This window comes from Temnothorax nylanderi, unplaced genomic scaffold, assembly GCF_030848795.1.
Source record: "Temnothorax nylanderi isolate EJ_2023f unplaced genomic scaffold, tnyl_v1.0 TNYL_tig0317_pilon, whole genome shotgun sequence".
In the NCBI taxonomy this organism is placed as follows: Eukaryota; Metazoa; Arthropoda; class Insecta; order Hymenoptera; family Formicidae; genus Temnothorax; species Temnothorax nylanderi.
The window spans coordinates 94,807-115,397 of NW_027249379.1; the positions used below are offsets into that span (position 1 = coordinate 94,807).

General features: G+C 35.0%; 3 protein-coding genes across 3 annotated transcripts; 1 reads left to right on the top strand and 2 right to left on the bottom strand.

The window, feature by feature from the left end:
• Positions 1-10,061: 10,061 nt before the first annotated feature.
• On the bottom strand, positions 10,062-11,912 carry LOC139781132 (uncharacterized). Its single transcript, XM_071719958.1, has 2 exons — positions 11,646-11,912; positions 10,062-11,389 (listed from the first exon to the last, which is right to left on the bottom strand). Exon 2 carries the CDS (start codon positions 11,322-11,324, stop codon positions 10,305-10,307), a length of 1,020 nt encoding a protein of 339 aa, XP_071576059.1. The 5' UTR covers positions 11,325-11,389; positions 11,646-11,912; the 3' UTR covers positions 10,062-10,304.
• Positions 11,913-12,344: 432 nt separating this feature from the next.
• On the top strand, positions 12,345-15,076 carry LOC139781129 (venom serine carboxypeptidase). The gene is made up of 2 exons (XM_071719955.1): positions 12,345-13,025; positions 13,732-15,076. Exons 1-2 carry the CDS (start codon positions 12,729-12,731, stop codon positions 14,848-14,850), a joined length of 1,416 nt encoding a protein of 471 aa, XP_071576056.1. The 5' UTR covers positions 12,345-12,728; the 3' UTR covers positions 14,851-15,076.
• Positions 15,077-15,516: 440 nt separating this feature from the next.
• On the bottom strand, positions 15,517-17,228 carry Ppt2 (palmitoyl-protein thioesterase 2). The gene is made up of 4 exons (XM_071719959.1): positions 16,972-17,228; positions 16,306-16,555; positions 16,117-16,235; positions 15,517-15,937 (listed from the first exon to the last, which is right to left on the bottom strand). The coding sequence occupies exons 1-4, from the start codon at positions 17,176-17,178 to the stop codon at positions 15,584-15,586; spliced, it is 930 nt and encodes a 309-aa protein (XP_071576060.1). The 5' UTR covers positions 17,179-17,228; the 3' UTR covers positions 15,517-15,583.
• Positions 17,229-20,591: the final 3,363 nt, after the last annotated feature.

Sequence of the window (20,591 nt, forward strand, 5' to 3'; positions counted from 1 at the left end):
TGTGTGTGTAAATATAAATAAAACATAAATAAACCATTAAGATATTTCTTAAACTTTTTTTATGTGTAAAACATACATCATTGATATTGTATTTTAAGTTTCAAAATTTTTTGCCACAAAAAAATTTTTTTAATTGTTTAAACAATACTAATTATTTAAATAACAAAAAATCATACTCAAACTGTTAACGGTAATCCGTTCTAACATATAAAAAATTTTGAGTTGTTTGACATACATGCAAAGTCTTCAATCAAGAAAACAAAATTATACTACATATAGCTATAGGTAAAACATCCTTAAGCGAACTATATAAGTTTAATTTTGGAAAACTATAAAGAGGACAGAAGTTATAAAAGCTTAAAGCGAAGGAAAATTTATGTGTATAGCCAGTAAAATCATCTTTTCGCAAAAGATATACAACTGAAACGTTTAAAAAAGCTTTAAAGCGGCTAACTGCATCATAAAACATAAAATTAAAATATTATTGAAAATAAATGTTTTGCTAGAATTTAAACAATTTTAATATAAAGCTGCAAGGGATCAAGTACATTTTTAAGTTTTCTTAGAAGTTTTGTAGCTTCTTGGATAAAGGAGCGGTTACATAAAAATACATGTAATACACTTATTCATTCATGCTATAACAATATATTTTGCAGACAAATTATTGAAACATACAATTAACAAAAATTATCTTAAATATTAACTATAGGTGCACACTATTCGCATAACATCGAGCGATGCTTCTCGCATCGTGGTCTCTTGCATTGAGGACAAATAAATCGAGTTTTCTTATCACTAAAGGCAGGATTTTATCTGCACTTTACACATTTATCTAATTTGTAAGGGGATCATATATGTGTTATGATTCGCTATTTTCTCCCTTAACAACGCTTTCCATTAGTTTTCGTAATTTCTCGGGGATTCCCTGACGACTCCCTAATAAACGTCTTTTTATATGTGGTATGTATAATTGTTTAGCTAATGTTTTAAAAAACTCAGATTTTGTTAACTTTGTGTTGTTCTTTTTGTTTAAATTATGTAAAATATAACTATTAGTAAAGCTTTGATCTAACATAGTAAAAAATAATTTCATCACCCAACGATTAGACTTTCGTGCAGTACTGTATTCAAAACATAATTGGTCAAATCTGTCAGTGCCTTCTTTGGTAGAATTATAAAACTCAATGATTTCTTGTTCTTTTTTAACAACTGCATCTCCTCGTTTATGTAAAGAAGACGAAGACAATACTAAAATTATTTTATTTTGTTTCGGACAATGTGAAAGTAATGTCACATTATCAGCATAAAGATAACGCGAATCATTAATTTCAGTGAAATTTTTCATTTTTAGTGGTATCTCTTTTTCTTTAGCTCGAATTGTCCCTACCATACTAAGCGAACATTTATTTTTCATGCTTTGCACTAGAGGCACTGAAGTGAAACGTTTATTACAAGTAATGTTTCTGTGACTGTCATAGATCGACTCTGATAATTTACGAACATAATAAGAAGGCATAGACTTTTGAGGTCTCTTATCGTCTTTTCCAACGTGAGGAATAGCATTTATCATATAATAAGTGTCTGAATCGTTCATCATAACAATTCTAAGTCCCACTTGTTCCTTTTTATGACCCATTTTAACACGAAAAGGACATTTACCGCGAAAACTTACTAACTGCTCGCCTATTGTTACATTTTTACCCGGCGAATAATACTTTGTACAATTCGATATAAATGAATCCCAAAGGTCACGAATTGGTGCTAATCTATCACTTTGGCGAGGTTCTTGACGTGTACTTTTATCATCAAACTGTAAAAATGTTAATAAACGTATAAAACGTTTTCTTAACATGGTTGAGCTAAAGACAGAGGTGATGATTTCCATAGTTTTTCTACATTACTAGAATTTTCTTCTAATGCGCTAAAGTATAAAATTCCTATAAGGGCTTTTAATTCCTCGAGATTAATATCTGATAAATAAGATATATATAATCTTTTACAATTTTTTCGTTTTCGTGCAATCTCAGCATTAGTATATTTGACAATTATACTTAGCATTTGGTCAGTAAAAAAGAGAGACCATACTTCTATTGGAGTATCCTTATCCTTCGCAGCGCACAACACTTCAGGTTCATAATCCGGTACTTTATCTGCTTCTGTTTCTTCTTCCGTCGGCGGTGTAACGGACCATTTAAAGTAGTTGGCGCTATACATAAAACGACTCGCCAAGGATTTAGTTCCTCGCATCGACGCATGCGCTGCCTTTTCTTCACTTTCAGCCTGTTGCTCTATGTTTTCTACGATGTAATATGTTTCTCCTTCCGATTCGATAGCGCTTAATTCTTCAACATTATCTTCTTCTGAGGAACTTTCATTACTTGCCAAGGATATAGTTTTTCGCGTCGACGCATGCGCTGTCCCTTCTTCTTCACTTTCAGTCGATTGTTCTGCGTCCTCTACGATATCATATGCTTCTTCTTCCGATTCGATATTACTTAATTCTTCAACATTATCGTCCTCTGAAGAACTTTCGTTATCAATAGGTTTTTCAGGTTGAGTTCGAAATTGCTTTTGCATGTCTTTCTTCTGTTCGCCGCTGGGCCTTCCCATTGCTGACTAAAAGTGATTGAAGATACTAGTTTATATTACAAATATAAAATATTATTAAAAAGTAGGAACGTGCATAATATAACAAAAATATAAAGTTACGTTGACAAAATATTGTTCTTTTAATATGTATACTTACTGGATAATAATGCGACGCAGTTACTTTGATCACGTTCGTGAAATCTATAAACACTTTTAAGATGTTTTCGTTTTCGCTGCTGAGGTCGATTTGGCATTATCGTTATAGCTGCCACTTCGGGAGAATCAAAACTCTGTTCCCTCCCCACCACAAGCCAAAGAAATCATTATTATTACCTGAGTACCAACCGATGAAAGTTTCTACTCGAATTTCCCGGATCCAAGAGTATTAATCTAGAGTTATTAATTCTGTATCTTTTTTTAATGACTTATTTTTAATTATTTTTGTATTTTTTTATATTTGCCTAAATAATTAGTATATTCCATGTTAAATAGAAACACTTTTAAGAAATTAAATATAACATGCATATATTTAATAATTCTAATGCAATATGTGTCATTCTAATACAATATATCTTTATTTATATTATAATATTTTGGTTTTTTTATTTCTGAACAGTCTAAAGTTGTGTTTTACGATGTTAAAGAGCAAAAAATCGTATTTCGTATAGTTCGTCATTTTTTTTTAATAAAATACCAAAATTTATAAAAATTCTTTTGAAAATTACGACATTTTTGAAACCTCTTGGCAAGAATTTTTTTGGAAAAGTTCTACCTAATTTAAGTTTTTGTAACAACTTGAATTCAACATTACTCAGACTAAAAATAGTCAAAAAGCATTCGTTAGTGGCAGATTAATATTATGTATCTTGATATTATATTGTTATTACGAATTTAAAAAAAGACATTTTTTGGTGTCATATTTTATTGGCCGTAATGAATTTTCTGTACAAAAAAAAGCCTTCTGTGCTACGTTTAATAACTAATTCTATTTAATTAAGCTATAGTACTCGATATCTTTCGAAAAAGAATATCTTTTAGCGATAACTTTCCCGTTGCCAATAGGGATAATGCACTGATGTTTTTGCGTATTTTTGATCGGTTTAACCATTCTAAATCGTCCGTTTGTTTAATGTAGATGAGTGCGCCATTTCTAGATCTCCCGATTTCTAATCACACGTATCTTTTCTCGCACTAGAAATTGCTATCATCATTTAAATGTATTTCATGCGTTACCTCATACTCTGTATCTTTTTATATATTTTGCACGCCTAGATGGTGCGCTCATCTCTACACTAGTCTACACCCAAAAAATATATAGAATTAACACTAGGTTACTACCCTGAGAAACTCGAGTAGAAACTTTTATCGGTTGGTATCTCATACGATTTCACTAATGATATCTTTGCCTTATTGTGGTGGGAAGAGAATAGAGTTTTGACTCTCCCGAAGTGGCAGTTATAACGACAATGCCAAATCGACGCTGCTCGATTTCACGAACGTGATCAAAGTAACTGCGTCGCATTTTTATCCAGTAAGTATACATATATATCAAAAGAACAATATTTTGTCAACGTAACTTATTTATATTTTTGTTATATTATGCATGTTCCTACTTTTTAATAATATTTTATATTTGTAATATGAACTAGTATCTTCAATCACTTTTAGTCAGCAATGGGAACGCCCAGCGGCGAACAGAAGAAAGATATGCAAAAGCAGTTGCGAACTCAACCTAAAAAACCTATATCGATAACGAAAGTTCCTCAGAGGACGATAATGTTGAAAAATTAAGTGATATCGAATCGGAAGAAGAAGCATATGATATGGTAGAGAACGTAGAACTATCGTCTGAAAGTGAAGAAGAAGGGACAGTGCATGCGTCGACGCAAAAAACTATATCTTTGGCAAGTAATGAAAGTTCCTCAGAAGAAGATAATGTTAAAGAATTAAACGCTATCGAATCGGAAGAAGAAACATGTGACATCGTAGAAAACATAGAGCAACAGGCTGAAAGTGAAGAAAAGGCAGCGCATACGTCGATGCGAGGAACTGAATCCTTGGCGAATCGTTTTATGTATAGCGCCAACTACTTTAAATGGTCCGTTAAACCGCCGACGAAAGAAGAAGAAACAGAAGCAGATAAAGTATCGGATTATGAACCTGAAGTGTTGGGCGATGCGAAGGATAAGGGTACTCCAATAGAAGTATGGTCTCTCCTTTTTACTGACGAAATGCTAAGTATAATTGTCAAATATAGGGGAGACCGGGGCTCGTTGGCACAAGAGGCAAGTTGGCAATGCGTCCCGTTTATGTATTTATAGCGAAATAAATAATGGAAAAGTTATCACAAAATATCTCTTTTATGGTATAGGTGCTTTTCCCAAAGTTTTATTTAAATCAAACAAGTATTACAATAGAAAAAGAGAAAACTCTAATTCAAGAGGTGGCAAGTAAATTTTCGAGCGTTTCAAAATATCGTATTAATGCTCTTCAGCTTGAGAAGTAAATCAAAGTAACGTATTATTCGTTAAAAGAAAAGTTTCTATTACTATACGACATGTCATTTTGAGGAACAACAGTAATTTATTGTAAGAAAATGACTGAAATCAAACGTATGTAGGGATGGGGTATGTTGGCTCATATCAAGGCATGCTTAGCTTGACTTGTTGTTGCCGCACGCGTGAGACTTGTGTGAGAATGTGATTTGCTACCTACAATGCTGATAGAAGCTAGATATATATTTATATTAATATTGTTATATTGAAGAAAGCTATATCTAAAATAGTTTACAATTGTTCTTCTGCAACAGCATTTTGCTATTCGATTATTACAAAATAACTTAAAAAGATACAATCTTTATCAAGAAATACATATCTATTACCCATTTTGTGTTTCTATTACGTTTTCATTAATTTAACATGGACTATTATCGCATAGCCAACTTACTCTACTATCGGGGCAATGCAGCATGTTCGTATTTCACTTATTACAAAGAAACTATACAGTATACAGGAGCGTTCCTGGCATGAAAATGTACAGAAAGGTTCTCTCTATCATATTAGTACTGCTTAATCATAAAAATTAGTTGTTTAAAGGCTCAAATGCCGAAATTGTGAAAACGGTGCCAACGAGCCCCGGTCTCCCCTACTAATGCTGAGATTGCACGAAAACGAGAAGATTATAAGAAAGGAGCAGGTTATACTGGTTATTTAGGATATATTAATCTCGAGGAATTAAAAGCCCTTATTTTGGAATTTTATACTTTAGCGGATTACAAGAAAATTCTAGTAATTTAGAAAAACTATGGGAATCATCACCTCTGTCTTTAGCTCAACCATGTTAAGAAAACGTTTTGTACATTTATTAACATTTTTACAGTTCGATGATAAAAGTACACGTCAAGAACGTCGCCAACATGATAATTTAGCACCAATTCGTGATTTTTGGGATTTATTTATATCGAATTGTACAAAGTATTATTCGCCGGGTAAAAATGTGACAATAGGCGAGCAGTTAGTAAATTTTCACGGTAAATGTCCTTTTAAATGTGTTAAAATGGGTACTAAACGGGAAAAACTGGGACTTAGAATTGTTATGATGAACGATTCAGACACTTATTATATGATAAATGCTATTCCCCACGTTGGAAAAGACGATAAGAGACCTCAAAAGTCTATGCCTTCTTATTATGTTCGTAAATTATCAGAGCCGATCTACACTGGGCAACAAAATTATCGCAACAAAAATTTACGTCAAAAATTTGCCCAACTTCAAATAAGCATAACTCCGCGAAAAATTGTCATATCTGAAAGACTTTTTTTCATTTTAAAGGGTAAAGTCTGTACTTTAAGGAACCATTGTTAGATTTTGAATTTAGCCTTTCCCCTTCCCGCCGTTCTTCCAAAAGTAAAGACGTGTTACGTCTCCAAAAAATTGCATACTTTGACACATTCTACGGAGTAGAATGAATTTTTTTCGTAACTACCATGGCAACCATCGTAAAATATGGACTTTTCTCTGCAAATTAAAAAAAAATAAAGTCCGTACGATTTTTTTTCGCCGAGTTATGGCTTATCAAAGTTACCTATGCATTTTTGTGCATTCAATCACCGCCAACATTAGTATTACCTGATGAACACTACGGGGAGGTTATTGGTCGGATTTTGCCTATCGTGTGTGTGTGTGTGTGTGTGTGTGTGTTAGCAGAGATTTGCGCAAACTAATTTTTATTCAAACGAGGCATTGTTACGATTTTGTCTTTTGTTTTCCGAATGAGCAATACAATACAGTGACTGCAATACTGTGAAGTTTTGTAATACTGAAGTAAGCACGGGTGTTAAATTCGATGTAAAACTGTGTGTCGCGTTATAATGCGCTGTTATCCCATCGTCATAAAACTACGACGCGTGTTTATGTACAGGGTGATTTACAGAAATACTTGTACTTTGGTGGTGAGTTCTCCACACTTAAACAAGAAAAAAACTTACTTGTAATAAATGATTCACTTCAGTGCTTCTAGTGCAAAACATGAAAAATAACTTTATACTTAGTATGATAGAGACAATTTAAGCAAAAAAAGAGAGATACCAAAGAATATTAAAAGATTCACTGCAATTAATGATTCACGTTTTCTTTATGATGCTAATATATTATTAGCATAAAGTAAATGTGAATCATTAATTGCAGTAAATTTACTTTCATTACTTTCATATTAATTGTCCGAAAAGAAATAAAATAGTTATCATATTGTCTTCTTTACGAGGAGATGTAGATGTTAGAAAAGAATCAGATATCATTCAATTTTATAATTCTACTAAAGAAGGCATCAACACATTTGACCAAGCATTTCGTGAATACAGTACCTACTTCACGAATGTCTAATCGCTAGCCTATGAGATTTTTTTGTGCTATGTTAGATCAAAGCGTTATTAATAGTTATATTTTATATACTTTAAGCGGAGAAAACGAACTAATGATAAAATATGTGTCTTTCGAAACATCAGTTAAAAGTTTATGTACACCATTTATAAAAAGTTGCTTGCGTGTATGTTTTAAAATCTCTCCTGAATTATACGAATTCAAACGAAAAGCATCATTGAGGAATGAGATTCAAGAGATATCGAATTATACACGTATCATCTCATTACTTGCGAATTAACTAAACGTGTAAGATGCAAATATCGCCTTCCCTTTAATAATACGTATGTTTAATTTGTTTGTTCTCGATGCTTTCTTTTTAACTCACGATGCGAGAAGCATCGCTCGATGTTAAGCGAACAATGTGCACCAATAATTAATACTTAAGATAATTTTTTAATTTTATGTTTTAATGACTTGTCTACAAAATATATTAGTACAGTATGAATAAGAGTAAGCGCATTAATATGTATTTTTGTGTAAACGTTTCTTTATCCATGAAGTTACAAAACTTTTAAAGAAATTTTAAAATATACTTAACCCTTTGCAGTTTTATATTTAATTCTAGAAAAACATTTTTTTCAATAATATATTACAACCTTATATTTTATAATACTGTAGGTTGTTTTAAACTTTTTTAAACGTAAGTAAGTTTTATATTTTTTACTAAAATATGATTTTTCCGGCTATATAAAAAGGAAAATTTTCCTTCTCTCCTTCGCTTTAAGCCTTTATAACTTTCCCTATTTATGGTTCCAAAATAAAGCTTTGTTCGCTTAGGTATTTCAATTTTAAAAAAAGAAAAGATAAAAATATTTATACTTTGCTGAGATTATATGTACAGATAATAGTACTCCCAGTTTCATGAGAGTAACACGTATACAAAAAATAGGGATAGTAGCCTAGTACAGTTAATAAAAAGATATAAAATTTTTTAATGCATCTGCACAGTTTTTCTGGGATAAAGTGGTTTTTGATTAAACACAGAAGTGTTAAATTCGATGTAAAACTGTTTGTCGCGTCATAATGCACTGTTATTCCCATCGTTATACGAACTACGGCGCGTCATTATGTGTACGTATTACACACACACACACACACACACACACACACACACACACACACACACACACACACACACACACACACACCCAGTTTCAAAATTACCACACACACACGCACACACACGCACGCACGCACGCACGCACGCGCGCGCGCGCACACACACACACACACACACACACACACACACACACACACCCAGTTTCAAAATTACCAATTAAACCTGTTTATGGCTTTTGGGTGAAGTACTACCCAGTGCCAACAATCTGAAAGAAGAAGAAGAAGAAGAAGAAGAACAGTTGTGTCTGCTGCTGGGGTGTCTCGTAACTCAGTGTAAGCGCGATGAATTAGTATGCTAAGGATCATGAGGTCGATCCCGATCACCCCACATGTTCCTCTTTAAGAGGAGGTTGCATTTCAATTTCAAAGTCGGATTTTCTGTTACAAATTTCAAGCTCAATTTATTCTGTAGGTATCCCTGTTAAAGGGAACACAAAAATAATTTTAAGAATTGTAAGAACTCTTGTATGAAAGATGACTCTTACATGAAAGACATACTCCGATTAAGGGGTAGATATTGATTAATTGTAAAGTGCATACTTGCATCTCTTCAATGATTCTGTATCATTATGTGAAACGGTTTTATCAGATGCTGCACTTGGGACTGTTATCATGAACATACTTTATCATGCTGGAATTAAATCTTTCAATACACTAAATATATCTTTAAAAATTCAAGCAACTAAAATCGTGAACGTCCAAGAATGAAATTATATTCAAATTCGATACGAAAGAATACTTCAAAGAAGTACGTCAGGATTTCCATGTCACCGTAGAACCAACACTGCTTCTCGCCGAAGCGGGACCTCAGAAACGTGTACTGCAGTTGAGGTGGTAGATGGTCCAGAAGCGCGGCCAGACTGGCGACAAGGAAGGGCCCACCCCAGGCGTAACAGGCATAGACCCTGAGTCTGAGGGTCTCCTGACCTTTCTCCGAGCTCATTGGTCGCAAATCCCTAAACGTCCACCAGATGTTGAAGCACGTCGTGTTCAGCCAGAAGAAAGCAGCCAGGAAGAAGTGCGCCATGATTGCGAGCGCCTTGCAACTTGCACCATGAAGGGAATCCCCGGCGAGCTGAATGATGGCCATGAGAATATCGCTTAGGCAGGCGATATGATGAGTCTGGCAATGCCAGTGCAGAATGTGAGAGGCCGGTAGCAACCAACTGGCCGCCAGAGTAGCGGCCAGGAAGACGGCGCTAATTGACATCATAAAAACAAATTTTATAAGTAAATATACTCATTTATTAAATATTACAAAAATTGTATTATAGGATAAACTCTAAAAATAGTGAACATACATCTAAGAATTAGATAGTATCTAACATTTTTATTAAAAAATAAATTATTTTAACGATATATAATGTCATCGATGTTATTATTTTTTTTTTTAATAAGTCAGGACGGTCAGGACACTTACTTTACTATATATATTAATAATTAAATCATCTTTATTTTATTATCATATTATTATGGGATTAGATAAAAATAAATACGACTATTAATAGTTTAGTAAGTGTAATCTCTATTGGCAGTTTTCGCGTAAGAAATATATATAATAACGTCCTAAATAGCACTTTGTGCAAAAATAAAATTTTAAAATACTTTGTGGTCCAATATTTAAAGCAAATGTTCGATATATTTCATGGTCCAATATTCAACGCAATTGTTCGATATTATGTCTGAGTTAGCTCGTTGCATTTCAATTTCAAGATCGCATTTTCCTGTTTCAAAAATTCAAGCTCTTCTAATTTATTCTGCAGGTTTTCGTTTCGCATTCGTAAAGCCATCAACTCCTGCTGTAACTGCTCATTCTCCTCAATCAGGGCTCTCATTCTAGCAGACTCCTTGCTGGGATGCATTTCTTTAACCAGATCATCTGTTTGGTTCAAGAGATTTTTTATCAATGTAGCTTGGGAGTTTATATGTAGCTCCTGCATAGCGCGTAGAATCTTTGTGCTTTCCTGCTTGGTATACGTGCTTATCAATTCCTTAATAGCATTAAGTAAAACAACTGGATCTTGATCTTGTATTTTAAAACCTGATTTTCTCGATTTATCGGTCAACTTTTCCTTCTCTTTCGTCGAATTGTGAGAACCAACCTCTTTGGAAGCATCTGAGGGACGACTATTTTCTTTACTGGAAGTATCTGAAGAATTGTTATTAGAAGAATCAAGGGAACGTTTAGTCTCTCTAGTTGTAGAATGAGTGATTTCTTTATGCGATCCTGAACGTCGTTTACTATCTTTATTTTCAGATGTCTTAGAATACTTTATCTCGTGAAGTTTTATTTTGTTTTCTCCGCTAACACGCTGCTGATCATTATTTTTCATTTTTATTATCATTTCTACAGGCTTTCCTTTACTGTCCGCAATCTTCTCAGCTCTCTCTGACGCTTTCACATTCGCAGAATGTCTTTTCGCATTTTGATCGGATTGTTTCTTGGAATTTCTCGAAGAAGACTCTTTACCGTCTACGACCTTTATATCAGATTCTGCAGTTGGAACCGTTATCATAAAATGTTCTTTCTGTCGCATAACGTTATCTCTCTCATCTTGTTCTGAGAAATAAAGTAATGGAGATGAAGTAGCATGCCTAGTAGTTACATGGCAATCCGGTTGCTGAGATGTCTTCTGAAATGGCTTTTTCGATTCTTTTGGTATTAATTCCAATTCTTCCAAGAAGGAATCATCCATCTTGAATATCCGTATGTAGACGTACGTAAATATCTGGCTTGTCTACAATAGACACATTACAGCAACTGTAAGAAAAACATACAAAATTATTAATAACTTATTTTGATATTTCTTGACATTTTTAATCTCGTTGCACAATTTGACGTATCAACAACAACAAAAATTTGTACTATTATTATATTATATGATAAATCATGAGTAATCATGACAATAAATTATTAATGTTACAGAATTATTAATACTACATATATATAAATTTACGACACACAATAGCAGCAGTCATTTAGAACCGGTATTAAATGTAATAAATAGCGCACTAACCTTGTCGTGATCACCAACGCGACTTTACGCTATATAACCCAAAACCAAGGTTGAAGGCGCCTACGCTCCTAACCAAAGACGAGCCTAACCTCAAAGAAAAACCAACGCGACTTATCAGATGGAAAGGAAACGTATCGGTTGTAGTCAGGTTGATCGTTGATCAGCTGATCACGGAGTGAGCGACAAACGACAAATGCCAGACTTGCCTTGTTGCCCACTGCACGTGACTTGACGTGACTGCACGCCGCACACCCGACACCGTACACTGCACGGTTTGTTAGGCAAGCCGGGTTTTTCGCGCATGCGCGACGGTGAAGCAGCGACTCCAGTGGTGTATGCATAAGCAAATTAGCCAATTATCTTTTACATATAATAAAATGCGGGGTCTACAATGCGAGTCGCAAGTCGTGAGTCGCAAGAATTGACCAATTACAGTCGATTATTCTCCTCAAATTCGATTGTGATTGGTCCATTTCCTACGACTCACGACCCACGACTCGCATTGTAGAGACCCCGCATAATATTATTTCCAATGAAAGAGTAGATTGATTGGTTAAGAACATCGCTTCTTTTCTTTTGCTTTGTGAGGCATCACGTACTACTTGCGTGTGAAAGAATAATCGTATGATTATTATATTTCGCCGTTTCATTTTCACCGTTGTCATTCAATTGTTGAATTTTTATCATTGTTTAAATGGTAGAAGATATAATCTCGTTTATAAATCTCTTAGATTTCTATAATATTTTAAGAAAGAATTTCTCATACTTGAATCTGAACAATTTATTACTCGTCATTACTCGATCTATCCAGTACAGAATGCGTTAAATAACAATGAACTGGGTCTTCCATTAAATTCGAATGGGCAACGAAAGCAACCGAAGGTCAATGGTCAATACCTATGGAAATTTCCAATTCACAATTTAACAAACCTATTGCTTAATATATTGCTGCGATATGTCAGTATATCAACATGATAAGCCGGATTTAGACGGATTCAGACGCATTTGCTGAGCCTATAAGTACTCAGTTACAAACGGCGAGATAGAGTATCAGTTGTGACTGCTACCGTGCCGCCCAGCAACATGAACAACGTTTTCGTGCTAATTTTGAGCGCGTTGTTCCTCGTATTACCGCACGAAAGTACGAGTGGATATTTGAATGTATATCCAAAATTGACGCAGTATGAAATCGCCGATGAGGAGGATGCTGGTGTGCCGCTTTTCTTGACGCCTTTGATAGAAAATGGAAAGATCGACGAGGCACGAGCGAAGGCCGTCGTCCAACACAAAGAGATGGGCGATGTTAGCAGTTATTCGGGCTATCTCACCGTTAATAAACAGTACAATTCTAATCTTTTCTTCTGGTTCTTCCCAGCCATGGTGAGTAATGATTCGCAATCCTGGCACATAAAGTAACCTAACCTAACCTATACAACCAAGTCTGTTGAAAATGGATTTTTACAAAGTGTCTGCTACACAAATTTTTTCGAAAGTTAATAGATTTCATACAGTATCTGGCATATATAATATTGTTGGCAAAATACTGGCAGAAATATAGCAAAATTTGTCAAAATATGACAGGACAGTAGATTGATGGTAGAATCGAGCAGATTTTGGTAGACTTGCTATACAGCTTGATGCAATTCAGGAGATAAGTGTAGGGTAGAAATAATATAGAATTTGCGTTCAATGGATTCTGCTTGGTTTCTGCCGCCGATCTGCTAAGTTATGTCAACAAATTTTGTCGGAAAAACACGAGTTTAATGCGGACACAATTCATATCAATTTGCTAACATGTAGTTATACTGTAGTTTACTTACTGGGATAGCTGTCGTGAGAAATTTTCTGAACAGCTGATCTTATATGACAAGTTTTTATATTTATATAAATTTTATTTACATGTAATCTTTTAAAGCACATTTTTTTATGAATACTCATGATTTATATAATTCTTGCGGCATTAAAAATTCGATGGATTATTTTGAAGGAAACATTATATATCAACTTGTATATTACTCCATTATAAATTAAGTTTATTTGCAATTAAGATTAAAATTATTAAACAATCATTATTTGTGTGCCATAGCACAATCCAAAGACCGCACCAGTAATATTATGGCTGCAAGGTGGCCCAGGAGCAACTTCTATGTTTGGCCTTTTTATGGAAAACGGTCCATTTATAGTGACTGCCAATAAAACTCTAACAATGCGAAAGTACTCATGGAATATAGCGCACAACTTGATATACATTGATAATCCAGTTGGCACTGGCTATAGTTTTACTGATGATGATAAGGGATACGTTAAAAACGAAACACAAGTAGGAAGAGACATTCATGCTGCCCTAGTACAATTCTTTCTGTTATTCCCAGAGTTACAAAATAATGATTTCTTTGTCACTGGTGAATCGTATGCTGGGAAATACGTGCCGGCAGTATCTCATGCCATTAAAGATTATAATATCAAGGCGGAGACAAAAATTAACTTAAAAGGTCTAGCCATTGGTAACGGATTGTGTGATCCAGAGAACCAACTCCTGTATAGCGATTATTTGTACCAACTCGGACTGATAGATGAAAATGGAAAAACTCAATTCCAAGTGTATGAGAAAAAGGGTCGCGAATTTATTAAACAGAAGAAATATCTCGAGGCATTTGAAATATTTGATACACTTCTTAATGGCGATTTAAGTGGCACGCCATCTCTATTTCGCAATCTAACCGGTTTCGACTATTATTTCAACTATTTGTTTGTGAAAGATGGCAATGACTCCGATTGGATGTCCGAATGGATCCAGAGAGCTGACGTCAGACGAGCTATACATGTGGGCAATAGTACTTTTCACGTCGAAACCCATATCGTCGAGGAACATTTGAAAGAAGACGTCATGCAGTCCATAGTATTTTTCTTGTCAGATCTTCTACAGCACTATAGAGTGCTCATCTACAACGGACAATTGGATATTATCGTGGCGTATCCACTCACGGAAAATTACTTAAAAAATTTGAAGTGGCCCGGAGCAGACAAATATGCGAAAGCGCCGAGAAAAATATGGATGGTTGGAGACAAACTAGCGGGTTACACAAAAACCGTCGATAATTTAACAGAGGTTCTTGTACGAAATGCAGGTCATATGGTTCCTTCGGATCAGCCAAAATGGGCATTAGACCTCATCACGCGTTTTACGCATAATAAAAAGTTTTAAATAATTATGCGGATTATTACACTGAATATGTGATAAAAGTTTTGGATTTTTTTAACTTCAGAATTGCTATTATGTAATATAAACACTTAGTAATACAAGGCGGTGTGCCAACAATACTTAAGATACTCTGAGAAACATAGTCATGACAAAGAATGAACATAATAATAGTGATATAATGATAATTTTGTAATAGAAAAAATAATAAATTTATTAATAAGTAAAAATACCTATAAATTTTCCTATTAATTTACATTGTATATAAGCCATTAAAAATATGTAGATATAATATATAATTATATATTTCTTGAAATATTCCAGATATTTCATAATAAATGTGATTCTTAATCACGAAAAAAGATTCACACCTCGCAACGTAATTATATATACATGTTCACTTAAATTATATATTATATATATATATATATAAAATCTTACTGCTATACATGCGCTTGCATGCAGATACATCACGCAGATGTGTCTCATAAATTTACAATCTCCTTTAATATAAAATGCGAGGCGTAAAATGTAAAAAAGATAAAATTATAATTATTTAGATTGTTATACATTTATACATGGAAAGTAACTCGCCCACATGAGTAAAGTTTCGTCTACGTATAAAATTAGTCATGCAATATCACATAGAAAAAAATTTGTCAACTCAAATAATATATTTCTTAGATTCTCTATTATATTTGGCAAGTTTCGATTTTATTTTACTTATATTTCATTAAGTTTAATCTAAATATGGTAACAGAAATTGATCTACTATAGAGATATTTTTATGCCATTCGGTATGAGGAATTCCGGGCACTGTGATGGTCTTTAGCTTGCCCCGTTTATCTAACGTTTTCAAACCAATCACATCATCTTTATAAATAGATCTTTCACGCATGTCTATCACAGTGTTGTTATTGTCGTAATATCCAAAGTGACTGCTTTGCCATGGAGTGATAACGCCATCGTCTGGTCCTCCAATGAGTATCATACGTTTCAGCTTGGTTAAACCTGTTTTATAGTCGGAATTGTTGAAAACGTCGACTTCATTGTTCACATATGGCAGAAACTTGCTGTATTTATAATACAATTCCTGAAAAAAAAAAAGGAAATTTAATGTATATCAGAATGTAGACTATGTAAAATTAGGCCTGTTTGTTTTCGTTGCACTTCTTAACTAGTGCAATAAGTTAGAATGAAAGAAAATATTTTATATCATCATATAATTTGTTTTATTCTAACAGGCCTATTGGTTAAAGTTAGGATAGTAACTTGGTGATGAGGATCATTCCAGTAATTTCCAATACTGGTGTGTTGTCCAAGTCGTGAATAAAAGAGTTCATAAGCAGTTTCACAAACTAAATCTGGGAAAATTAAATGCAGGAAACGTGCTGAAACCAGGATTTTACGATTAGAGTGAAATCGTTGCCTCCTCTATTTGGATATCATAGTTTTACGTACTTCCATATTGCCCCGCTTGCGGCGAGCTCAGAGAAATAAAGTTTCTGACATTATGCATGGGAAATCTTTGCAATATGGCTCTAGCTAATAAACCACCCTGACTATAACCAATTAAATTAATTCCTTCAGGAAATGCAGCACCTATGGAGAGTACATCCATGCCTATTTCCTCTACCTGTTCCCACATTGGTTCCAGGCTACTCCAGCCTGCAAATCTAACAGTGTTGTAGACTGGAGTTCCAGGATGCATCTGTGAACATACATGTATATATTAATAGAAAAATCAAATGTTAACTAATTCGCACACATACACACATACATACATATCATGAGTGACACATTTTTTTTATAGAAGCTATTAGCCTTTAACGTTAAAATAATTGTGTTATTATGTTTGCCTTGACAACATGACGCACAAAATTGCATAAAACATATTTGAACAATGAAAATGGTCATGCTACAATAAAATCTCTTTATTTACAAATGATAATACTACAGAACATATTACATTATCAATAGAGGGGCAAAATAATTAATGCGAGAAAATGTCAAAATAAAGTTTTAAAAAATGTAAAAATCAATCCACTACATTTGTGCAATGAAACAATGACGTTGGGATGTCTGTAAGTCCCTTTGTTCCGCTGCAATCAATGCCATCCTGCCTACCTCCTGAATTCTGTTGCTAATGAGTTCCATACTTTCACTTCCAGTGAGAACCCCGTGAATAACAACGACAGCGTGATATGATTTTGCTTCATTGTATAATAATAAATAAAATAACAATAGATAGATACGTATCACAGAATTTATCATGTTTTTCGATGCTGCACAAAGCTGACCTCTAACCTCTAACTCGGACTGATTTTGATGCATTTCTTTACAGCGCTACGGTGAAATGGTGAAATGAAGAGATCGGACGTTCTCAAATGAAGTGGATAAGAAAGTAGTCAGTGTTACCGATAAATGATACTGTATTGAGTATTCCTGTTAGCTGAAAGCTTATCTCCTTTTTGAAGACATTGCTTGAGAGATATACATTTCTTTCAAGTGTCCATAAGCTATAATAAAACATGTTATTTTATACAAATTTTATTATTTTATTAATTATTACATATTATCGCGTTAAATATATCCTTTTCATTATAAATTAAAATTAGGTTCCAGATTTTTATTATTAAATTATCATCAATGATTGTTTATGTATTAGCCTTTGTTTGGATTATTAATCATAAACATTGCGTATTGTATCGAAAGCTCCAAATTAGTTATGTTCTTTTTGCAAGAAGTACTCAATAGAAAAATTCCATAAATGAGAGTAATGATCCCGTGGTTAAAGTCGGTGACGATGGATTGAAGGGTGAGCGAAAGAGAGGGTGATGATGGCCGAAGGAATCCAATTGCATCATGAAACGGTGCGTTGGAGAATATAGTAGGTCGCCACCCTAATCCTTACGGGCTGCTGTGTACTAGGTGGCGGGGCACGTGGTATTTCCCGAGCTCGCCTCCAGCCATACATCACCGACTCTGACGTCGCTCCCGCTTTTCTCCCAGTCCCAATCCGTAGACGAAACTCACGCCCTGTACCGGAACGACGGATGCCGAGCGCGCATTGTTTCGACCAGCGTCATCCATGATTATCACGGGCTTTAACCCCACAAGGAGCAACCCTTTTGGTGTACGCGCGCACCATTATCCGTGCATTGATATATTCCTGGAATCCGGGTATTATCGCCACTTGTGTTTCCGGTTGTATAATAGAGCGGCACTTAATAGAGAGAGCTCGTCTTATAAGCAGTAATCTTTAATTTTAATACGTATATCTGATATGTTTTAAATTATATTTAGTATATTGAATACGTCTAAATATGTATTGATTAAATCTAGAAGTAAAATTTTATCTGTTTTATAATTTTTGATGATTTTTTTTATCTACAAGTTCTGTCATCCAGAAGATATAATTATTTTCTAATTTTGTAACGCACACATATGCACATATCTTCAAATATTGGTGACTATTGCGTAGTCACCGCGGATTCATGGAAGTCCGTACTTTTCTTGTAGAAAGAATGTCAGTGACCCCCATCGAGTGACCCCTTCGAAATTCAGAGGGTGTCTTCGACGATCAACGCGTCATCGAGATGAAGTAATTTACAGGAGTGACAGCGGAGATACTCGATGCTTAAGGACGAAATTAGAGCTGTCGTCTCCCGCTACATCACGTCTAGACTATCATGACGGCAGTGAAAGGGGTGTCGCGTCTCTAATCGATTTTATTAGATTCTACGAATCAAATGATTCCTTGGCCTCACAGCACGAGGTCTTTATCTAGTTGATCAGGATTAATCCGATTCCGATTCATTATATCGAGACATAATACTCGTCATATTGATGATCCATATCCCATTCGAGAAGTGCTAGTTATAAGACGTAGAAGTTAAACGTCACGATGTTTCATAAATTATTTTTATTATGAAATAATATTTTGGTAATAAAAATGTATAATCCTGAGATCTCCTTTCGTAATGATATAATGCCATCTTTTATAATTTTATTCCACCTTTTGTTCTCTCTCGAAACTGTTCATATATGTCTATAGTACACCGAATATTAGTTTAGTTAATTATCGTAAGAAACTGAAGAATATGGACGCGATAAGGCACAGGAAGCAAAAACAACGGCATGGATACGGCGGTAATTTACAATGAGGACCGTTACGAATGATTGCGCGGCAGGAGCGGTCCGTGGGAGGTCAAAGGACGAGAGATTCCTTCATCCACTTTCTGCGGTATGATACTCGGTGGTGGTTGCGCGCCTCGGTTAACGCTCGGCGAACTGAAATAGCGAGCCAGCCGACCGCGAATATCCTTGATTAAACGCAAAAAAGCCTGGAGACCTACCTCGCTTGCCTTGCGCCCGGCTCCGGCCCCGGCCCCGGCCGTGGCTGCGTTTTTTCGCCACCCTCCGCCATCACGACGGTCGGGCTTGGAGCGCGGAATTGGATTGGCCGCCTTTTCTCTTCGCTCGCTATCCCACCCCCGTGGCTGCGTCTCTTTCTCGCTCCCGTCGTTGCTCGACGGAAGAAACACCGGCGGTTTCGGGACATCGGGGGGACTCGATTAGAGCAGCTCGCGACGGCCAGAAGTACCTGGGCACGTTCGTTTTCCAACCCTCGTTCCCTCCTAAATTGTTGTACACTGTCCAGAGTAATCTTTCGTGATAAGAGGTGCGCTAGCTCGTTGGCAGGATCTTGAATGTGTGTATCTTTAATCAAGTGCTTCCGCGTTTCAACCGAGTTTTGCTCGTCGTGCGTGATGCACGGCTTTGAGAAAATGCTTTTTGTATCTGCGGAGTAAAATAAATTTTATGATAAGCGTCTACCGACGAACTTTTCTTTCGATGTTTGAAATATCTACTTATATAAATTATAATTATAAAATTCTTGATTGTATAATAAGAAACGTTAATTATATATTTCTATATTTTCTATATGCTCTTCCGGTTTCTTGAATTTTTTTTCTCTAACTATCGTAAATAAATATAAAAAAACATTGATGAACTTTTCTTTTTTTTTATCGTTATAATTTACAACTTAAAGTTCACGCGTACGTTAAAGAATTTCACCTAAAGTTCTATGAGCTCCGCGAAAGAAATTTATGCGCATTCACATATGCAGTTAGTAATACAGAGTATACAGTTTTGTAAATTTAAATGCGTACCGCCCATGACGAATGAACGGCGGGGTGTAGTAATGTTCACAAAAATATTCAAGAACTGCGACGAGAGATGCCGCGCCCATGCGGCATTCTTTTTTTCGCTTTACTGGAAAGCGGAATGCGCAAACAATGGAGTAGTTTTCCTGACTTTTCCAGAGGTTTTATACACTGTGAGATCTACATGCAGTAAGATAAAAAGCCGGACTATTTGAGTCTCAGTTTAAGAAAAAGTCCGATAAAAAATTTTCAAGCCAAAAAGCCAAACAGTCCCTCTCTACATTGAAAACTGAAAAACTCCTCCTTATCTTGAAAAGTTTTTATCCAATTTATCCAATTTTTTTTCTTTAACTGATTCAAATATCCCCTTCTTACTCTGTATGCATTTTCTAGCGGTTTGTCGGTAACCGGTGTCGCAATAGTTTATTACTTCATTCCAATTCGTCATTGAATTTTCAATGAGACGTAGCGCGCGATAAAACGCAAATGAAGGAAAACATAAAATTGCGCCGAAGCTTATATTTTAGCAGGAAAACATCGAGGCACTCCTCTCCCGTCTCTCTGAGAATCGACTGG

What these genes read in the sequence shown, in the direction of transcription:
- LOC139781132 (XM_071719958.1), bottom strand. Translation starts at nt 11,324, where the DNA reads ATGGATGATTCCTTCTTGGAAGAATTGGAATTAATACCAAAAGAATCG.
- LOC139781129 (XM_071719955.1), top strand. Translation starts at nt 12,729, where the DNA reads ATGAACAACGTTTTCGTGCTAATTTTGAGCGCGTTGTTCCTCGTATTA. An exon ending in TCTGGTTCTTCCCAGCCATG is followed by an intron (nt 13,026 to 13,731) that starts GTGAGTAATGAT and finishes TGTGTGCCATAG; the next exon opens with CACAATCCAAAGACCGCACC.
- Ppt2 (XM_071719959.1), bottom strand. Translation starts at nt 17,178, where the DNA reads ATGCATCAAAATCAGTCCGAGTTAGAGGTTAGAGGTCAGCTTTGTGCA. An exon ending in GCAAGCGGGGCAATATGGAA is followed by an intron (nt 16,236 to 16,305) that starts GTACGTAAAACT and finishes TCCTGGTTTCAG; the next exon opens with CACGTTTCCTGCATTTAATT. An exon ending in GGAATGATCCTCATCACCAA is followed by an intron (nt 15,938 to 16,116) that starts GTTACTATCCTA and finishes TTTTTTTTTCAG; the next exon opens with GAATTGTATTATAAATACAG.